Source organism: Anolis carolinensis, unplaced genomic scaffold (assembly GCF_035594765.1).
Source record: "Anolis carolinensis isolate JA03-04 unplaced genomic scaffold, rAnoCar3.1.pri scaffold_7, whole genome shotgun sequence".
Classification (NCBI taxonomy): Eukaryota; Metazoa; Chordata; class Lepidosauria; order Squamata; family Dactyloidae; genus Anolis; species Anolis carolinensis.
Genome location: NW_026943818.1, coordinates 6,520,051 through 6,539,518, shown reverse-complemented (window position 1 = coordinate 6,539,518; position 19,468 = coordinate 6,520,051). Strand labels below are relative to the sequence as shown.

The window sequence follows — 19,468 nt, the reverse complement described above, 5'->3', positions numbered from 1 at the left end:
CGCAGGGTTCCATACTTCGCGCTTTAACAACACAACTGTTCAATGCTAAGGCTTCTCCATCTGCACAGGGTTCCATACTTCGCATTTTAACAACACAACCATTCAATGCTAAGACTTTCCCATCTGCGCAGGGTTCCATACTTCGCATTTTAACAACAAAACCGTTCAATGCTAAGGCTTTCCCGTCTGCGCTGGGTTCCATACTTTGCATTTAACAACACAACTGTTCAATGCTAAGGCTTTCCCTCCACATGGAACTGTCTGCGCGGGGTTCCATACTTCGCACTTTAACAACACAACCGTTCAATGCTAAGGCTCCCCCGTCTGCGCAGGGTTCCATACTTCGCACTTTAACAACACAACCGTTCAATGCTAAGGCTTTCCCGTCTGCGCAGGGTTCCATACTTCGCACTTTAACAACTCAACCATTCAATGCTAAGGCTTCCTGCCCAATTGAACTATAGAGGAGAGTCTACTGAACAAGCCAGGACCTGCCGCATACCAGTGCTGCCATCTGTGGAGGAATTACGAAGGTGGAGGCATTACTTTTCGTTCAACCCTCATAGCTCGTAGACTGCGATTAGTACAAAGGTCGTCTGCCAGATTGCTAACTGGGGCAGCTTACAGGAGTATAACTTCCGTAGTTAGTTTCTGGCTGAGCTTTGAATTTTTCTATGGGCAGGTGAGCAAAGGGCATGCGTGTTGCGTGTATGAACGGGCCTCTTTTTCTGGGATCGGCCTCAACTCGGCTGTTTTTGTGGCGAGCCCAACCTTGCTTCAGAGCGTGACTCAGTGTAGCAGTTCAGGAGGAAAAGAAAAGAAAGCAAGTGGAAGTGAAACATGTAGAATGGAGCTTTCAAAACACTCCACGGTAAACACCATCTTCACAGCCAACGTCTGACCACCACTTGCGCATGGAATGGAAGACGTGGCCCCACTTGGCTCTATGTTTTTCCTCCAGGAAAATACCTACAAGAGCTCCATGACAATCACCAGATGAGGAGGGCTGGATCCAGAGAAGATAATCTGCCTCCTTATCGTGACTTTGGGGTAAAGTCAAGCGGGCATGGCTGAGGAAAGGGAGCTGTCGTTCTCCGTCGCTTTCTGTCACAGCCAAACAGAAGACTCCTCTGTCTCCGGGAGAAATGGTAAGTGGAATTATTTATTATGCCATAAGGAGAGAGATTAGCATAGAAATGTTTCTTCTATCACGGTGAGTGGTTGTGTGCTGATTCTTTATGTGCATTTCAATGCTTTTGCGACACCTTTGGGTGGATAATAATAATAATAATAATAATAATAATAATAATAATAATAATAAGCAGTCAAAGAAGAAGAACATGCCCTGGCAGAATATGTAAAGCAAAGTGAAGAACCTGCTTTGATTGAAGTCAAAAATCAGAAACTCCTCAAAGCACAGCAGACAAAAAACCAGTACAAGAAAACCGCACTACAAACTAGAGCTGACAACTGGCACAACAAAACATTGCATGGAAAGTTCCTTGACAAAATTGAAGGAAAAGCTGATAAGGAGAAGACCTGGCTCTGGCTCACGAATGGGACCCTGAAGAAGGAGACAGAAGGCCTGATCCTTGCAGCCCAGGAGCAAGCCATCAGAACAAACGCAATTAAGGCCAAGATTGAAAAATCAGCTGATGACCTAAAATGCAGACTGTGCAAGGAAACCGACGAAACCATTGATCATATCCTCAGCTGCTATAAGAAAATCGCACAGACAGACTACAAACAGAGGCACAACTATGTGGCCCAAATGATTTATTGGAACTTATGCCTGAAGTATCACCTCCCAGCAGTAAAGAACTGGTGGGATCACAAACCTGCAAAAGTATTGGAAAATGAACACGCAAAGATACTGTGGGACTTCCGAATCCAGACTGACAAAGTTCTGGAACACAACACACCAGACATCACAGTTGTGGAAAAGAAAAAGGTTTGGATCATTGATGTTGCCATCCCAGGTGACAGTCGCATTGACGAAAAACAACAGGAAAAACTCAGCTGCTATCAGGACCTCAAGATCGAACTTCAAAGACTCTGGCAGAAACCAGTGCAGGTGGTCCCGGTGGTGATGGGCACACTGGGTGCCGTGCCAAAAGATCTCAGCCGGCATTTGGAAACAATAGACATTGACAAAATCACGATCTGCCAACTGCAAAAGGCCACCCTACTGGGATCTGCGCGCATCATCCGAAAATACATCACACAGTCCTAGACACTTGGGAAGGGTTCGACTTGTGATTTTGTGATACGAAATCCAGCATGTCTATCTTGTTTGCTGTGTCATAATAAAATAATAACAATACATTATTTATATTCCACCCTATCTCCCCAAGGGGACTCAGGGCCACAGTACACATTCACGGCAAACATTCAATGCCATTTGGAGACAGGACAGAACAGAAAAAGACAGACAGAAGGAGGTCCGTAGTTTTGAAATCCAGTTTTTTGGTGCCTTGGAGGTTGAGGTTGCGCTCAGATTCAGTCCCAGATTCATTCTCTGTCATGAAGAGCCATCAAGACTTCCTCCTTCCACCTTTCTCTCAATCACCACATTTCTGGTCTTGTTATTTATGGTCGTAAAATACCCCCACAATTTGCGATATCTAATTTCTCAACTTATATATTATAAGCTGTTTTCGGGATGCTTAGGTGAACAGTGAGCTGGGCTTGAGGTCAAGCACTCACCCCGACCGGGCTTTGAACTGGCCACCTTTCAGTTGGTAGATCTTATTACTGCTGTTGATTTACCAGCTGTGTTACAGCCCAGTTCATATGGAATGAATATCAATAACCAATTTCCTTCCCCAAAAGTTACATTTCATTCCAGTACTCCCGTCATTGACGCTGAACCTTCTTTACTATTCTTCGTAGGGTTTCAGAACGGGCTGGTGCTCCTGGTCCTTACAGCTCACCAGGCCTGTTTTTCCACCCCGTTGGATATAAATCTGTGGTCAGATAGGCTGAAGAACTTGGGGATTGAGGTAAGGTTCCATCTCTTTCTGAGATCTGAAGAGCTAAAGGAGTGTGGTTTGTGGAATGCCACCAAGACTGTGACCAGTTCTGAGCACCACAATTCAAGAAAGACATTGACAGTCTAGAACAGTGGCTCTCAACTGGTGGGTCCCCAGATGTTTTGGCCTTCAACTCCCAGAAATCTGGTTGGGATTTGCGGGAGTTGTAGGCCAAAACACCTGTGGACCCACAGGTTGAGAACCACTGAACTAGAACGTTTCCAGAGAAGGAAGACCAACATGGTCAAAGGCCTGGAAACCATGAATCCTGTGAGGAGCTGTGGATGTTTAGCTTGAAGTAAAGGTTGAGAGGGGACACAAGAGCCATGTGTAAATATTTGAAAGGATATCCCATTGAGGAGAATGTCTGCTCTAGAGACAAGGACACAATGGGGCAATTGAGTCAAATGATTCCACCGAAACATTAGGAAGAACATCCTGATGGTAAGAGTTGCTTGACCATGGAACGTGCTTCCTTGGTCTCTTTCTCCAAGGAACAGAGATTGGTTGACCATCTCTTTGATGGTGTTGTAAAGAAGTGTGTTTTTATTTTGATTTATAGATGTCATGTTTAATTTTGTTTTAAAAGTCATGTTTAAATATGTTTAAAAGGGTAAGTATTAGTCACCAATGCGTGGGGGATGGTAACCAACTCAGCATTCTGAGGCAGGTTACCGTAGCAACGGGGGCGGAGCCACCCGCCGTTTGGAAAAAAAAGAGGGAATGTTTTAAAAAACAGCTCAGTTTGTGATTTTTAGTCACAGGGAAGACACTGGTTCCAAGTTAGGGAAACCAGGGAAGCTCAGATCTCTAGTTGAGTCAGATTAAGCAAGTTAGGTGACTTGTTTAGGTTTAATTGTAGAGACTGAGTAGTAGGGGGAAGCAATCCCAGTTAGATCCAGAGTGATCAGTTTTGGTTGTGAGAGGAGAAAGTAATTTGAAAGTGAATCCATCATAAGTTATATTTGCAACTGTTATCTAAGTGCCTTTAAAGAAGTTACTGTAACCACTAAGCTCTGTGCCTGAAATAAACTTGTTTTTGTTCTTTTAACATCAAAGTCTCTGTCACACATATATTCTAAAATAAGTAACGCTACCATCTAAAGTAAATTAAAAAAAGAAAAGAAAGATCAAAAAAAGAATAATTTCCCCTCTGCCTGACATCTCCACAATTGGTGGCAGTGGATATAGTTAAACATTTTATAATAATTAATTAATTAAAAACATCATCAATTCACCACATTTGGTGGCAGCGGTGGGATTCAAAAAGTATTCCTCCCTGCCACTTCGCCACAGGTGTGATCCTACATGGCTGAGTAGGGTTGGACTAGGTAGCCCTTGTGGCCTCCTCTGACTCTATGATTCTATGGTCCAGGTGCAATCTCTATTTGTTAATCTCATGTTTACATTCACAAGGCAGAAAATCCAGATCAAACAGATCTCAGGGAACAAGTTGTGGCTTTCTGTGGGCTGTTAGCTTCATTGCTACACGCCCATATTAGTTCAGCTTCCAACTCAGGATAGACTTTGCTACTGATTGCGGACACAATGATAATGATTGTATCATCATCGAAACAGATGACTGTTGACCAGTGGAAACACCTAATCCAACATGCAGTTTTGGAGCCAGAAGTGAGAAACTATTTGTTCTACAACTCCAGGGCTTTTGGAATATCCATTGCTGTGGTAAGAAGAACGGGGCATCCCAGATATTCATGAAAACATATATGTTTTATGTCTAAACACATATATTCCATGATATCTTGTAATTATCCTTGTTAAATGGAGACAATGGAAATCTTACTCCTGTGTCACAAATGTATATACCGTATATACTCGAGTATAAGCCGACCCGAATATAAGCTGAGGCACCTAATTTTACTACAAAAACTGGGAAAACTTATTGACTCGAATATAAGCCGAGGGTGGGAAATGCAACAGCTACAGGTAAATTTCAAAATAAAAATAGATACCAATAAAATTTCATTAATCGAGGCATCAGTAGGTTAAATGTTTTTGAATATTTACCGTATTTCAAAGAAAAGCAATAAACTAGCTCTATAAGTGGAAAAGTAGGGGCAACAAAAGCAATATGGTATCAACAATAAAATAATAATAATAATAATAATAATAATAATAATAATAATAATAATAATAATAATAATAAAACTTCATTTGGATCCCACCCTATTTCCCCATGGGGACTCAGGCCGATTTCCAACATAGTAACAGGCAAACATTCAATGCTTATATAAACAATGCAGAGCTAGATATAGATCTATAATTATAGACACTAATTTCACATATGCATTTCCCTCTGAAACATTTGCAAATCCCCTCTGTGTGTGTGCATTTCCCCTACAATATTTGCAAGCCACACACACACATATATATATACACACACACACACACACACACACACACACACACACACACATCTATCTAGATATGTCTATATATATTTGTGTATTCATTTCCCCCCCTGTAATATTTGCAAGCCCAATATATAGGTAGGTAAGAATATATTCATATCTATCCAGACATCTCTCTTTATATAGATACTAGCTGTGCCCGGCCACGCATTGCTGTGGCAAAGTGGTGGTGGTATTGGTTAAAAATTGTGTAATTTTTATTTGACGGTATTTGTATTTTTTTATAATTTTTATTGTAAGTTATCTTTTTATTATATTTTATTATTTTCTTGTATTATTTTTAGTTATTTTCTGTTATAGTATTTTATTGTATTAATTTTTTAGTGTTTTTAATTATTTTTAGTGTTTTTTATTATTTTTATTGGGTTGCTAGGAGACCAAATTGGAGGAGCTTAGCCTTCTAACTGGCAGCAATTGGATAAAAGCAATTATTCCTCTTTCTCTAATTAGGACTTTATTTTTCTTTTCATTTTGTTGTATCAACCTAGAGGCGTGGATGATGGGTTGTGTTGTCAAATTTCGAGGTTGGGGGGCCTGTAGTTTTGTTGTTTTGTGGGTCGCCATGATGCCAACACTCTTTTATATATATAGATTTGCAGAGACTTGCAAACATATGAGGGTAAATTCATATATAAAATTAATGTATATGTATGGCTACAGATACACAGGTACATGGATCTATATGTATAAAGGATTTGCAAAGACCTGCAAACATATGAGGGGAAATGCATATATAAAATTAATGTATATAGATAGATACAAATATAAAGGTACATAGAGATGGCAAAAGCTTGCAAAAGGTTAATGCCTATATATCTGTAGGAGAGTTTAACAAATATTTCAGGGAGAAATGCTTTCATAAGATTAATGAATATATATTTTTCTTCTTCCTGACTTGCAAGAGTGTCTTTCTCTTATGAAAACATTCCCTAGATTAAGAGCGAGAGGCTTTGCAAAAGAAAACACACTGATAAGGGAGGAGAAGAGAGAGATCACATATTGCAAGCAATAGCCTGCAGGCTCTGTTGCTGGCCTTGATCTTGACCCGATTATAAGCCGGGGGAGGCTTTTTCAGCTCATAAAAAGGGCTGAAAAACTCAGCTTATCTTATCTTCGAGTATATACGGTAATTTCCCTTTCCTTGTCATTTCAGATTCTCTATGTAATCCTCTGGGTCAATCTTTATTCCACACTAAAGGCATTTTCCGTAGGACCTTCTTGGGAAGTCAGCATCATAGTCACTGTAGTGGCCTTAGTGGCCGCTGTGGTCGTCCGACTCGTAATCCATCGATACCAAAGCAAGGTGAGAAGACATTGGATGTGTCTTGAGTTGATGCTTGTTTGGTGCGATTCTCTCTGATCCAGTTATGAATGGATTTTGGCAAGACTTTGAGGGAGGACTACTAGGGCCAATGAACTTCCACATTCTGTGTTGTTTATAGTTGTGTTGTTTATAGATGTGCTCAACTAGGTCTTCTTCTCTGCTAAGTGTTTCTGCTTCTTCATTCACCAGATGAATATGAATACTGACATGAGGCTGGCAGCTGCAAATGAGGTTTTCATGAAACATGAATTCCTGGTGGGCTTCACCAATCTTCCAGACAAGCATCGTAGCGTTCCACAGGTATCCTTTCTGTCCAAGACAAGAAATGCACAAATCTAATAGGTTGGTTTTGTTAAACTCCTAAAGAACGCATCTGTGAGCTTACCTCAGATTGAGTCAGTTTGGGAATCTGGTGCAAGGTATCCAAGAACACCTTGCTTTATATCAGGGGTCCCCAAACTAAGGCCCGGGGGGCCGGATGCGGCCCTCCAAGGCCATTGACCTGGCCCCCGCCCTCAGTTTTAGACTTAGGTTTGCCCAAAGTCTGAAATGACTTGAAGGCACAACAACAACAACAATCCTACTTAACTTGACTATCTCATTGGCCAGAAGAAGGCCCACACTTCCCATTGAAATCCTGAAAGATTTACAGTATGTTGGTCAAAACTGTTTTTATTTTTAAATATTGTATTGTTCTTTCATTTACTAATACAGTAGAGTCTCACTTATCCAATGCAAATGGGTCAGCAGAATGTTGGATCAGCAAATATGTTGGATAATAAGGAGAGATTAAGGAAAAGCCCATTAAACATCAAATTAGGTTATGATTTTACAAATTAAGCACCAAAACATCATGTTATACAACAAATTTGATAGAAAAAGTAGTTCAATACACAGTAATGCTATGTGGTAATTACTGTATTTACGAATTTAGCACCAAAATATCACGATGTATTGAAAACATTGACTACAAAAATGTGTTGGATAATCCAGAACGTTGGATAAGCGAGTGTTGGATAAGTGAGACTCTACTGTATTGTGTTATGGTAATAATATAATATATTGTGTATACATATAATATTGATAATAACTTATTTATATATTACAGTATTTCTACCCCCACCCTTCTCACCCAATAGGGGACTCAGGGCGGCTAATAATAATAATAATAATAATAATAATAATAATAATAATAATAATAATACAATATAATAATATTGTAATATATATATATATATATATATATATATATATATATATATAATGTAATATTACTAATAATATTATGATATAGTGGTATAGTACAATATATTAATATATAACGCTAATAGTGTACTATGCTAATAATATAATATTGTATGTACATACAACTTGTAAGCTGCTCTGAGTCCCCTTCAGGGTGAGAGAGGGTGGGATTTAAATGTAGCAAATAAATAAATAAATAAATGTTGTTGGGGGGGGCGGGCGTTTACACTACAAATAAGACATGTGCAGTGTGCATAGGAATTTGTTCAGTTTTTTTTTTCAAATGATAGTTCGGCCCCTCAACAATCTGAGGGACCATGAACTGGCCCTCCACTTAAAAAGTTTGAGGACCCCTGATCTAGATGGTCTTTGGAGGTCTCTTTCCTTACCTATGGTCTTATGAGATCGTCTAGATCAGGGGTCCCCAAACTAAAGCCCATGGGCCGGATGCGGCCCTCCAGGGTCATCTACCTGGCCTTTGTCCTAAACTTTAGACTTAGGGTTGACCTAAATCTGAAATGACATGAAGGCACACAAAAACAATCCTAATTTTTTACTATGTCATCATAGTCCGGCCCCCCAACAGTCTGAGGGACTGTGAATCAGCCCTCCACTTAAAAGGTTTGAGGACCCCTGCTTTATATTATGTGGTGTGTCTCCAAATTAGGCTTTCTAAAGACATGTACCTTTTCACTTTGCCTTCCTGAATTCCCTAGTTTCCATCTGACAACCAACCTATAATGTAGGTTTCAATAATGGTCCTTATAGTTCCTTTCAACTCTATGATTCTGTGAGTTATTTCATTGTTCTTCACCAGCCCAACTCTGGACCTAGAACTTGACAACCTTGTTGTAGATCAGTCATCAGAGGCTGATAGTTTAACTGATGATTTAGAGAGGATTGTGAGCTTTCCTGTAGATGATTAAGAGAGGATTGTGAGTTTTCCTGTGGCACAAAGTGATGGGCTCTCAAGTCTGGGAAATTATGCTTCTCTGTGAGAAAACTGGCAGAGAAAGTGTAGGCCTCGAGGGCATCCAGGGGAGTCAGAAGTAGTAACAGCAGATAAGGAATTGAGTGAAGAACTGAGTGATAAGAAGTGTTCTTATGGGAACCCATAAGCTACGGAGATAAACAAAGTCTTTGTTTACAAATCAGAGCTGAAATAGAGTATGTCGTTCAGAGAGATTATGTGGAAAAGTTGTGAAAGAAATTCATGGGAAACAGAATGCTTTCATGGGTGTCTATTAAGCAACAAGTTGTTAACTTTAAGGTCAATTCAGGCAACACTGTGTTAGAGTGAGAAGCTAAGTCTGAGTTCTCTTTTTCCTGGTTCCCGTCAAGCTTTGATTTTGAATTTAATATATCCTGGAAGTTTTCTATGTTCCTGTTCATCTACTCCTGTTCAAATCTTTCTAGTTATATCTTCCTAATTGTGGACTTACGTTGGATCTGTGATTTCTGGCTGTTCCTGGACTTTGTCACTTTTGGAACTTTATGAGACATCTGGATTATTGTTTGGTTCTTACCTTTTGCTAAACCTTTTTGGATTATATATCTTCCTTTTTATTTGTATTCCTGGACTCTTGTGTGGTGCAGTGGTCATAGGTGTTTCCAGGCCTGGAGTGCAACACACCTAGAGGTTGAGTCTTACCCGACTTTCCCATATTCAACCATATCTTGAGCCAGATAGAGGTTTTATATGCCCTTGCTACAACCTGATCTCTTCTATTTTCACTTTGTGGTGATATATACACTACTGTGTAAGTCAAATCTGGGTAGAGTGAGCACAGGGAACTCAGTAACTAACCATCCACAAGAGCCATAACCCAACTTTAATAGTTCTGGTGAGCCATAATTCTCTATAAACCAACCACAAGAGCCACAATGTGTAATGAAGTACAGATTTTTGGTTTACAAATGTTATGTTTAATTGTGTGTTTGGGTTTAGAAGGGTAAGTATTGCAGTTGCTGCCTCTCAGTGCTCAGAGGCTGGTTGCCATGGAGAAGTGGGCGGAGCCAACTGCCATTTTGCTGAAGAAGTGCAGAGTTTTTTAAAAAAGAAGGCCAATCTGTGCTCTGATGAGGCACAGGGAAGACTGATCCTAGGTTAAGGGGATCAGGGAGACTCAATTGGTCATTTTGAGTCAGTTTAAAATAAGTTTGGTGACTTATTTGATATAATCTGTGTCCTAGTAAGGAACAGAGAATCTGTGATAGCAGATCACAGGGGTGACTGTGGTATAAAAGTGACTGAGGAATAGAGTTTCCTTAAGTAAAAGAAGTAATATTTTAGAGAGTTGGTTCATCTTATTCTGGAATTGTAACTGTTATTAAGAATACCTCTTTGTGAGAAACATCATTGTAACAACTAAGCTTTGTGCCTGAATAAACTTGTTCTTGTTTTTCCAACATCGAAGCCTCTGTCATATATATTATAAACCAAGGACGCTACCATCTAGAGTGAATAAGAAGAAAAGAAGTAAAAGTAAAAGGTCTCCTCCCTGACTCTTTGGTGGCTAGATCATTACAATTGGTGGTTCCATCTTTCCAAATTAGTGACAGTCATAATTAGCTCCATTACAAATTGGTGGCAGCTCCTCGTAATTAAGCATCCTTTACAATTTGGTGGCAGCAGTGGGATAAAAAGATTCCCCCCTGCCTGAAAGAGCCTTAGACGTAATTAAGTTCGTTACACAATGCAACTAGACAGCTCTGTTGTGCTGCGAAGAAAACACAGTGTGTATTTAACTTTCCTACATTCCATTCAGCTGTGGTTTATCCATTACAAGGTGGAACCCTGCCTTCAGTCCTTGGCAGACACTTTGGTCCAAATGAAGAGGAACCAGGAGGTGAGTCGTTTCTGTTCTTGCCTTGAGGCTGACAATCTGCAGAAAGACCACAATTGCTATAAACCAATGATGGGCAACCTTTTGCGCTTGGTGTGTCAAAATTCACCAAAAAACCTAGCATGACTTGGGTGGTGTGTCACTTCGAGAAAAAAACCATAATTTCGCAATATGTATAGTTTAAATAACAAAAATATATAATTGTTATATATAACTGTATTCAATAAATCAAAAACTATTTACTACCATTATTTACATGTACAACTATCTATGGTACCTCTTGCAATTTCCTCGCTGATTTTTCTCTATTCTAGTTTCAATGTAGTCATGAGCAATGAATAATATAAAAATAATATAATAGTAATTATATGATAATATACTACAATAATAAGGTAAAGGTTTTCCCCTGATGTTAAGTCCAGTCGTGACCGACTCTGGGGGTTGGTGTCATCTCCATTTTTAAGCCAAAGAGCCGGCATTGTCCGTAGACACCTCCAAGGTCATGTGGCCGGCATGACTGCATGGAGTGCCATTACCTTCCCGCTGGAGCGGTACCTATTGCTCTACTCACATTTGCATGTTTTCGAACTGCTAGGTTGGCAGGAGCTGGGGCTAACAGCGGGCGCTCATTGCGCTCCTGGGATTTGAACCTGGGACCTTTTGGTCCGCAAGTTCAGCAGCTCAGCACTTTAACACACTGTGCCACCACCAGAGGCCGACTACAATAATAATAGAATAATATATATATATATATATATATATATATATATATATATATATATATAAATGTAATGTGTATAATTGCCATGGAGTAAACAACAAAACCACTGGACCAAATCACACCAAATTTGGCCACAAAAGACATAGTCATCCAACCAATCTGCATGCAGCAGCGTGTCAGCAAAAATGGCTAGGCGTGTCAGGTTGGCCATCACTGCTATAAACAAAGATGGACAAGCAAGGAAGTCTATCTTAGCAGATAGAAGTTGCCTTGAAGTTGTTTCTGACCCATGGCAACCCTAAGACAAATCTGTCATGGCTGTTGGCTCTCATGCCAGTGGGAAGTTGTATTTTCACATCGGGAGGCAATATGCTTGCATTTCAAAATGAAATGCCTCATTGAAAAACAGAAAATGGTGAAGCCATGTCTTAGTTTGTGTGCTGTAGTATCGTCATTGGAATTGTTTCTTTTCCATCTACACAGAAGCACAACATGGACAAACTCTGCCTTGTAATCGAGAGCCCTGTTGTCTCTGCTCTGGGAAGTAAATCAGACAGATCTTTGGAAGAGACCCCACTCTTATCCGAGAGAAGGAACAGCAGTAGAGGAGTCATTACATATCGGGAGCCCCTCCGTCTCATCCCCGATGGAACTCCAGAAGTAAGATTTTGCTTTGCAAGAGGTTCCATTCGTGTGGCATACGTTTTCCTCAGTTTAGCCTGTCTTCCTTAGTTATGTTCCAGAAGCATTCTCTCCTGACGTACTGCCCACATCTATGGCAGGCATCCTCAGGGATTGTGAGGTATATTGGAAACTGGGTTGATGTGAGTTTTCAGGGCTGTATGGCCATGTTCCAGAAGTAACTACCGTATATACTCGAGTATAAGCCGACCCGAATATAAGCCGAGGCACCTAATTTTACCACAAAAAAACTGGGAAAACATTGACTCCAGTATAAGCCGAGGGTGGTAAATTTCAGAAATAAAAATAGATACCAATAAAATTACATTAATTGAGGCATTAGTAGGATAAATGTTTTTGAATATTTACATAAAGCTCTAATTTAAGATAAGACTGTCCAACTCTGATTAAATCATTATTATCTTCTTCAATGTAAATGTGCTTATGTATCCTTTTAATAATAATAGAGTAAAATAATACATGTAATAATATTTATTTATTTATTTATTACAACATTTATATCCCGCCCTTCTCACCCGAGAGGGGACTCAGGGCTGCTTACAATAAGCACACATATAAATATTATACAATACACTATAAATCAGATTAAAATTATTAACTTACATCAGCATTCATAAAAACATTCAAAAATGCAAATGGATATGTATTTATTATTATTATTATTATTATTATTATTATTATTATTAATAATAATAATAATAATAATAATACAGGAAAATAATACATGTAATAATAAATAGAGTAAAATAATAAATGCAATAATAATAATAATAATAATAAGATCAGAGTGAAATAATAACTATATTATTAATAATAAAAAATAGAGTAAAATAAATGTAACAACAATAATAGAGAAAAATAATAAATGTAATAATACCAATAATAATAGAGAAAAATAATAAATGTACCATATATTCCCGAGTATAAGCTGACCCAAATATAAGCCAACCAGGACCCTCACCCGAGTATAAGCCGAGGGGGGCTTTTTCAGTCTTAAAAAAAGGGCTGAAAAACTAGGCTTATACTCGAGTATATACAGTAAATGTGCAGATGTCTATAATCTACAGTAAAACGTAAAAAGGAAAGTATGCTATATAATATAGTATCAAGTAATAGATATATAAGTTTTATATTTGTAATGTAATGTTATCTTCTATATAAACAAATTTTAGTAACAACTGTCTTTCAAACTGCAAAAATTGTAGTGTTGTACTAATATCAATCTATACTGGATTTGAATGGAATCGGTGGTAGATCCTAGCCCCGTCCCTGTGAAAACTGTCACGTCAACTTTAACCCTGAAACATATCGGTATATGACTTGTATCCAGGAGCTATTCTACGGAGAACTTATACATATGTTATTTTATTTACTGAATGGACTTTATCTACGCTCCAGTAACTCTTGAGAACATTATCAAGATGGCAGTAAGATTGTACTTGGTTTTCTTTTATTTGTTTTGGCATAACTGGAACTAAGCTAGAGACTGTAACAGTTTTCCTTTAAGACTTATGTGAATGGTTGCCAAATTGTTCATTTGTATGTTAAGAATTGTTAATTAACTCGATTCATCGCTGCAACAGCACTTTAGATTATTATTAAGTTGACAATAAGCCTTTGTTTGTTTTTCATTTCCAATGGGCAAAATTAGAACGAAAACTAGAAACTGGAATAGTTTTTCTGTTATACCTTTGTAAGTACACGGTAAACGGTACACCTTTATGTGAAGAACTATACTAATGCAATGAATAAGAATACAAGTATTGGATACTTGTATGAATTTTTGGTTTACAGATGTTATGTTTAATTGTGTGTTTGTGTTTTAAAAGAGTAAGTATTACAGTTATTGCATCTCAGCACTCAGAGGCTGGTTGCCAAGGAGAAGTAGGTGGAGCCAACTGCCATTTTGTTGAAGAAGTGCAGAGTTTAAAAAAGGGATTCAGTCTGTGCTCTGATGAGGCACAGGGAAGATTAATCCTAGGTTGAGGTAATCAAGGGGATTTAATTGTTCATTTTTGAGTCGATTTAAAATACGTTTGGTGACTTATTTAATGTAGTCTGTGTCCTGGTAAGGAACAGAGAATCTGTGATCATATATCACAGGGTGACTGCGGTTTAAAAGTGGCAGAGGAAGAAGTTCTAACTACTTTAAGTAAAAGAAATGACACTCATTCTAGTATTGTCACTGTTAATAAAAGTGCCTCTAAGTGAGAAACAATATTGTAACCACTAAGCTCTGTGCCTGAATAAACTTTTTATTGTTCCTCCAACATCTAAGCCTCTGTCGCATATATTATAAACCAAGTTGTGTTACCATCTAAAGTGAATAAGAAGAAGAAAGAAAAACATTTTAAAAAGGTCTCCTCTCTGAGTCTTTGATGGTGGCGTCTTCACAAATTGGTGGCAGCAGTGGAATAAAAAGATTCCCCCTGCCTGAAAGAACCTTAGTCGTTCTTAGTCCTTTACAAATTGGTGGCAGTCGTTAATAGCTCTTTACAGATACCTTAAGTAGAGTATACGTAGCTATATATACTACGAGTAGACATGAGAGTTTTCACAGGGATGGGGCTAGGATCTACCACCGATTCCATTCAAATCCAGTATAGATTGATATTAGTATGACACTACAATTCCCTGCTTTTGCAGTTTGAAAACCAGTTGTTACTAAAATGTGTTTATATAGAAGATAGTATTACATTACCAATATAAAACTTATATATCTATTACTTGATACTATATTATATACCATACTTTCCTTTTTACGTTTTACATGTTCCAGAAGTATTCTCTCCTGACGTTTCACCCACACCTATATCAGGCATCCTCAGAAGTTATGAGGTCTGTTGGAAACTAGGCAAGTGGGGCTTATATATCGTTTGTCTGGTGTTCCTGTCTTCCAACTCTGTGATAAGTTGATCTTGACTTGGACATCTCAGCAGGTTTTGATCTTGACTTGGAGGTTTTGTTGAGAACCAAGGTGGTGCAGTAATGGCTACCTACCTATCACAAAAGGTAGTGCAATAATTTGAGTGTTTAACCAGGTCCTGAGGAGATCAGGGTTCAAATTCCCACTCAGCTATGGAAGCCCATCTTGGGCAAAGTCACCATCTGTGAGCCTCAGAGGAAGGCAATGGCAAGTCTGCTCTGAATAAATCTTGCTACGGAAACTCAGTGAGAAAGTTTCCATAAGTTTCCATAAGATAGTACTGCCCTACGATTCTGTGAGACCAGGGCTGAAATTCCCACTCATCCATGAAAACCCACCAGGTGACCTTGGACAAGTCATCTTTTGGAATTCAACCTCACATTTCTCAAGTCTGTAGCTTCATCCTAGCTGAAGTAATTCATGCCTTTGCAGGATAACACTCTTCAGTAAACATTGACACTTCTTCTTCTTTCCTAGGAGATGGCCCAACATCTGTTGACAATCTTCAGTGGCTACTACGTCAGGCTGTTGGTCAGTGGTCAGCTCCCAAGGGTTCCATCAGGATGGCATGTCAACCTTGCCCATGTCCCGTGCCTCTGTCAATTCATTGAAGCCACAGTGCTGGGAAAGAGATCTTGAAGTGAGAAGAGACCGATGAGTTCTTACGATCTCCAGGTGAATATCACCAACTGACAAACAAGGAAGAGAATCAGAACAATCCACAGCATGTGTCACACCTCAGAATAGTTCACCTTGCTATAGACACCCAGTCTATAGAAAAAAGAAAGTCTTTTGTAGTTTTATTGAGCAAAAGCAAATATAAATCAAAGCAGGCAGTAAAAAAAGTCCATAGAAATCCAATAGTTCATAAGCCATAATAATCCACAAGTCCATTAGCCAAAACAGTAAACGACAGATCCCAAAGAACAAAGGCCCAAAGGTTTCAAAGATCCAGGAACAGAAATCTTCTCTTGGCATGAAACCGAAACATTCACTCAGATGAAGTGAGAATTTGCTTTGACAAAAATCTATTGCCAAACACACACTTTTAAAAGCACCCCAGAAATGTATTTCTCTTTCCTGTGGAGGCCTCTCTTCCCTGCCAATCTCACACTCCTACGGGGCTGAACTCCCTTCCATAACAACTGGTCTGCCCTAGATAATTCAAGGTCTTCGTTATCTTGCACCTGAACCGGGGCTGAAGACAGCGGGGCTTGAGACATCTCTTGCTCATTAATTCCCATGGGAATGTCGTCCTGGCTGTTATCTATGGCCTGTGGGGTCAACAGTTCATTCTGCTCAAGCTGCATTTCTCGAGCCTTTGAATCAGCCTGTATTATTCCCATGCCATCCTCCTGAAAATCATCCTGCATCCCATCATCTAGCTCTTGTATCTGAAACCCAGAATCCCCTTCTTCATCCTCACTCTGGCTATGCTGTGGCTGAGTCACAACAGCATGGAAAAAACCCAACAATTGATTACCTTCTCCATATGTAAAGGTAGAGTTACAGCTGGGCTTTAAGAAAACAAAAATAATGGCCTCAGATGATTTCCAAAGCTTCAAAGTGGGTGCTAGACATCAAAATAGCTGGCAACTGTCATAATCTTAAACCAGAATGGACATTGCTGTCAAGAAGAAGAATACAACTTGAAATACCAACTATGGAGGATCCGATCCTCAAGTGTAAAGATTTATCACTTAGATACCAAAATCAGAAGCATCCATGCCATAGCATTTCTCATTTCTATGGGCAGAAACAGGATCAATGCAACTAAAATGTAGTTCTGGAGGACAGTTCTATGGAGACAAAGGTCGGGGCTCAGCAGTTTGATGCTGGGGATGCTGGGGATGCTGACTCGGAGGATGAGGGGAATGATGGACTTTTCTCTGTGTGTGACCAGGCTGAACCTCAGACAGAAATGCAGGCCATAAATCAGAGAGTAGGGTCGACATCTGCAGAAGAATTAGAGGATATTGGGGATTCCTTTTCTCTTGATAATGGTCCTCCTCAGCCTTCAGAAGATTAGGGGTTACCCTGACTTAAGGTTTTGCTTGGAGAGAGCAAAAGTAATATTTATTAGAACGTCAGAAAGACTTCGTGAGAAGCAGTCCTTGAAGCCCAGGTGCCAAAGGGATGATCTCATGGCTTCTTGGTCAGGTTTGGGTTTAAATTGAATGATATTTTCCTGGTTTCTTTAGAGCAGATGACGTTGTGTTAATATCAAGTTCATTTAAAAGTCTTAAGTTTGCCTTAGTTCTTATAATAGTTTTGCCTCGGAAAAGTTCCTGTTTTCATGCTTATGGATGTATGCCTATGTTCCCGACTTCCTGGAATTCATGTACCTTGCTACCTTGGACTGTTGATCTTCGTATTTTTGGACTATTGCTATTTCACAGCGCCTTTTCCACGTCTTTCTGGGAAACGCCAATTTTCCTTTTGTATGTGCTTTTTGTAACTAAACGGCTGTACTTAGTGCATGCTGAGTGAAAAGGCGTTCCTTCCTTGGCTAGAGTGAAACAACAATTGACTGATAAAATGACCAATACATGCAATCTCGAACTCTCCCTAGAAAGCAAAATGACTAGATTGGCACTCTTGTGTTTGGCCCATAGCAGGGGTTCTCAAACTTTTTAAGTGGAGGGCCGATTCACAGTCCCTCAGACTGTTGGGGGGCCGGACTATGATGAAATAGTAAAAAATTAGGATTGTTTTTGTGTGCCTTCAAGTCATTTCAGACTTAGGTCAACCCTAAGTCTAAAGTTTAGGACAGAGGCCAGGTAGATGACCCTGGAGGGCCGCATCCGGCCCATGGGCTTTAGTTTGGGGACCCCTGATCTAGACGATCTCATAAGACCATAGGTAAGGAAAGAGATCTCCAAAGACCACCTAGATGATCTCATAAGACCATAGGTAAGTAAAGAGATCTCCAAAGACCATCTAGATGGTTTCATAAGACCACAGATAAGGAAAGAGATCTCCAAAGACCATCTAGATGGTTTCATAAAACCATAGGTAAGGAAAGAGATCTCCAAAGACCATCTAGATGGTTTCATAAGACCATAGGTAAGGAAAGAGATCTCCAAAGACCATCTAGATGGTTTCATAAGACCACAGATAAGGAAAGAGATCTCCAAAGACCATCTAGATGGTTTCATAAAACCATAGGTAATGAAAGAGATCTCCAAAGACCATCTAGATGGTCTCATAAGACCATAGGTAAGGAAAGAGACCTCCAAAGACCATCTAGATGGTTTCATAAGACCACAGATAAGGAAAGGGCCCCCCAAAGGCCATCTAGAGAATCTCATAAAACCATAGGTAAGGAAAGGGGCCCTCAAAGGCCATCTAGATGGTCTCATAGGACCATAGGTAAGGAAAGGAACCTCCAAAAGCCATCTAGATGGTCTCATAAGACCATAGGTAAGGAAAGGAACCCTCAAAAGCCATCTAGACAATCTCATAAAACCATAGGTAAGCAAAGAGACCTCCAAAGACCAGACAGACTTAGGTCAACCCTAAGTCTAAAGTTTAGGACAGGGGCCGGGTCAATGACCTTGGAGGGCTGCATCCGGCCCATGGGCCTTAATTTGGGGACCACTGTTCCATAGCATGGAATAGTATGATCAATTAAAAATTATATGACAAGACCTATTAAAGTGGGAGGCAGTAGGAAAAGAGGAAGACCAAAAAGGAAGCCACAAGGTGTCTTGGAGACCGCTTTTTCCCAGAGATGTCATGAGTCAGAGCCAACGTGATCGCAACAGTAGTAGAAGGAATGATTGAAAAGACATTCCATCTTTATTTTAAGGAGCAAACCATGGTCAACTGAGTAAGGCTGATGGAAGCTCTCCAAGGTCCTGGATAGACATATGAAAAACGAGTGTTGCGAGATTGTTCTCTTCTTTGTTTACTGTAATAATTAGGCTTGCTCAAATAATTCGATTTCCCCGTTACCCGTTATTAATTCGTTATTTTCGTTAGTTTTGAAGCAATATACGGCCTTGATTGTCCACACGTCTGGATATCGCGGTTTCGAATCGCGAGAGGCCGTTTTTTCTTATTTCGTCGTTTTTTTCGTTAGGAAAAAAAAGCTTTTGCAAATCACCCAAACTCCCACCATTCAGGCCCTTTCCTTTTGCCCCTCAGCAAAAGGGGCATCACGGGCTCAGCCAATGGGAGGGGGCGAGGGGGAAGGAGGCCGAGGAGGAGGAGGAAGACGGAGGGGGGAAATGGCCGC

General features: G+C 39.7%; 1 protein-coding gene across 1 annotated transcript; it reads left to right on the top strand.

Annotated features, from left to right (window-relative positions):
- The first annotated feature begins 741 nt into the window (after positions 1–741).
- On the top strand, positions 742–17,708 carry tmem268 (transmembrane protein 268). Its single transcript, XM_062959652.1, has 8 exons — positions 742–1,148; positions 2,893–3,002; positions 4,611–4,718; positions 6,618–6,767; positions 6,978–7,088; positions 10,802–10,882; positions 12,084–12,260; positions 15,706–17,708. Exons 1-8 carry the CDS (start codon positions 1,067–1,069, stop codon positions 15,865–15,867), a joined length of 981 nt encoding a protein of 326 aa, XP_062815722.1. The 5' UTR covers positions 742–1,066; the 3' UTR covers positions 15,868–17,708.
- Positions 17,709–19,468: the final 1,760 nt, after the last annotated feature.

Excerpts from the sequence above, each read along its gene's own strand:
- tmem268 (XM_062959652.1), top strand. The coding sequence starts at position 1,067 with ATGGCTGAGGAAAGGGAGCTGTCGTTCTCCGTCGCTTTCTGTCACAGC. Across the intron at positions 4,719-6,617 it reads TTGGAATATCCATTGCTGTG|ATTCTCTATGTAATCCTCTG; the intron begins GTAAGAAGAACG and ends TTGTCATTTCAG. Across the intron at positions 12,261-15,705 it reads TCCCCGATGGAACTCCAGAA|GAGATGGCCCAACATCTGTT; the intron begins GTAAGATTTTGC and ends CTTCTTTCCTAG.